This window comes from Microtus ochrogaster, linkage group LG2 (genome assembly GCF_000317375.1).
Source record: "Microtus ochrogaster isolate Prairie Vole_2 linkage group LG2, MicOch1.0, whole genome shotgun sequence".
In the NCBI taxonomy this organism is placed as follows: Eukaryota; Metazoa; Chordata; class Mammalia; order Rodentia; family Cricetidae; genus Microtus; species Microtus ochrogaster.
The window spans coordinates 54,142,329-54,143,790 of record NC_022028.1 but is presented as its reverse complement, the minus strand read 5'-3'; the positions used below and the strand labels follow the sequence as shown (position 1 = coordinate 54,143,790).

At 52.5% G+C, this 1,462-nt stretch overlaps 1 protein-coding gene across 1 annotated transcript in view; it reads right to left on the bottom strand.

Annotated features, from left to right (window-relative positions):
• Window positions 1-104: 104 nt before the first annotated feature.
• The window catches only part of LOC101997088 (H-2 class I histocompatibility antigen, Q9 alpha chain-like), a 4,345-nt gene continuing 2,987 nt past the window's right edge, over window positions 105-1,462 (bottom strand). The window contains 5 exon segments of the mRNA XM_013351242.1: window positions 105-525; window positions 665-712; window positions 859-891; window positions 1,073-1,186; window positions 1,314-1,458. Of these exon segments, the coding sequence (XP_013206696.1) occupies window positions 521-525; window positions 665-712; window positions 859-891; window positions 1,073-1,186; window positions 1,314-1,458 (345 nt within the window). The 3' untranslated portion in view covers window positions 105-520.

Genomic DNA, 1,462 nt, shown 5'->3' with positions numbered 1-1,462 from the left:
TGAGGAGTGACCTTGTCAATGCCAACAACACACAGCCCTGTTCTCACTCAGCTCCCACAGCCTCATCCTGTCCCACCAGATGCACACAGCACAGTGAACACAGATTCTGGGAGGTTCTCCACGCTGCCATTTATTTCCTCCATAAACTCTATCTCAATTCTTTATTTTACCACCAATCAACCTTTGAGATCAAGGACATGAACAATCAAGTTCACATTCAGATTCTTATTTTCAGTGGGGAAGTCAGGGTTGCAGCTCAGGACAGCATGGAGGAGACAGGATGGAGATGTCCCCTCCTGTCTGCAAGAACAGGAAGGTTGGCTGTGGAAGGGAACAGAGCAGTGCAGGAACAGGGTCCTGGTATGCGGGGTGGGCTGGGCTCCCCAGTTCTTCACATTGAGCCCATGGGATCACCGGGAACATCAGACACTATTGCTGAGAGTGAACTGAGGAGCTCTGGATGTCACAGGAGAGACCTGAACACATTGTCTGTCACTCCATCCACACCAGGCAGCTGTCTTCATGCTACAGAACAAGAGTCATGAACAATCACTGTGAAGACAACATCCCAACAATCCACCACTCACTCAAAGGTGATTCTGGGAGTTCTGAAACCCAATCATGTCCACTCTGCCCCTCCCCAAGTCAGGTCCCAGAGGGTCACCTTTACAGTCTGGGAGAGACACATCGGAGCTCTGAGAACTGTCCCTGCCTGGGGTAAAAATATATGTATTCATGGGAAGGTAAAAATTTGGCCCCTAGAAGATTTTCTGGAGGAGCTATTATGTATTGCCAGAGCTCCCCAAATACACCAGCTTCACCCCACGGGCCTCAGGGACAATCCTGCCCCCCACTTACCTGGAGCTGGAGCATAGTTCCCTCCTTTTCCACCTGTAAGAAGAAAAGCTGTGAGAGACCAGGGAAGTCCCCGACTCTAGGAAGTTTCCAGAACTGACAGCAGACCCAGGTTAGAGACAGCAGCAATGAGGGGTGTGGATGTGTTTCCCATTAATGAGGCAGAGCACACTTCTAAAAGGGGCTGAGAGAGAACTCAGACCCTGCCCTTTCCTACCTGGGTTTCTCCTCCTCTTCCTCACAACAGCCACCACAGCTCCAATGATCACAGCTCCAAGGAGAACCAGACCAGCAATGACTGCCACGATGGGGACCGTGGACTGAGGAGGCTCTGGGAACAGAAGGACAGGAAGGGAAGGTGAGGGTCATGACCCCACCTCTCAGCACTGACCCTGCTCAGGGTCCGCAAAAGGCTCCAGCTTTCCCTGACCCCAGCTCTGCACCCACTCCCTCCTTACCCCATCTCAGGGTCAGGGACTCAGGCAGCCCCTCATGGTACACATGGCATGTGTATCTCTGCTCCTCTCCAGAAGGAACCACCAGAGATGCCCACTTCTGGAAGGTTCCATCACCCGAAGGTCTGGTCTCCACCAGCTCCATGTCCTGA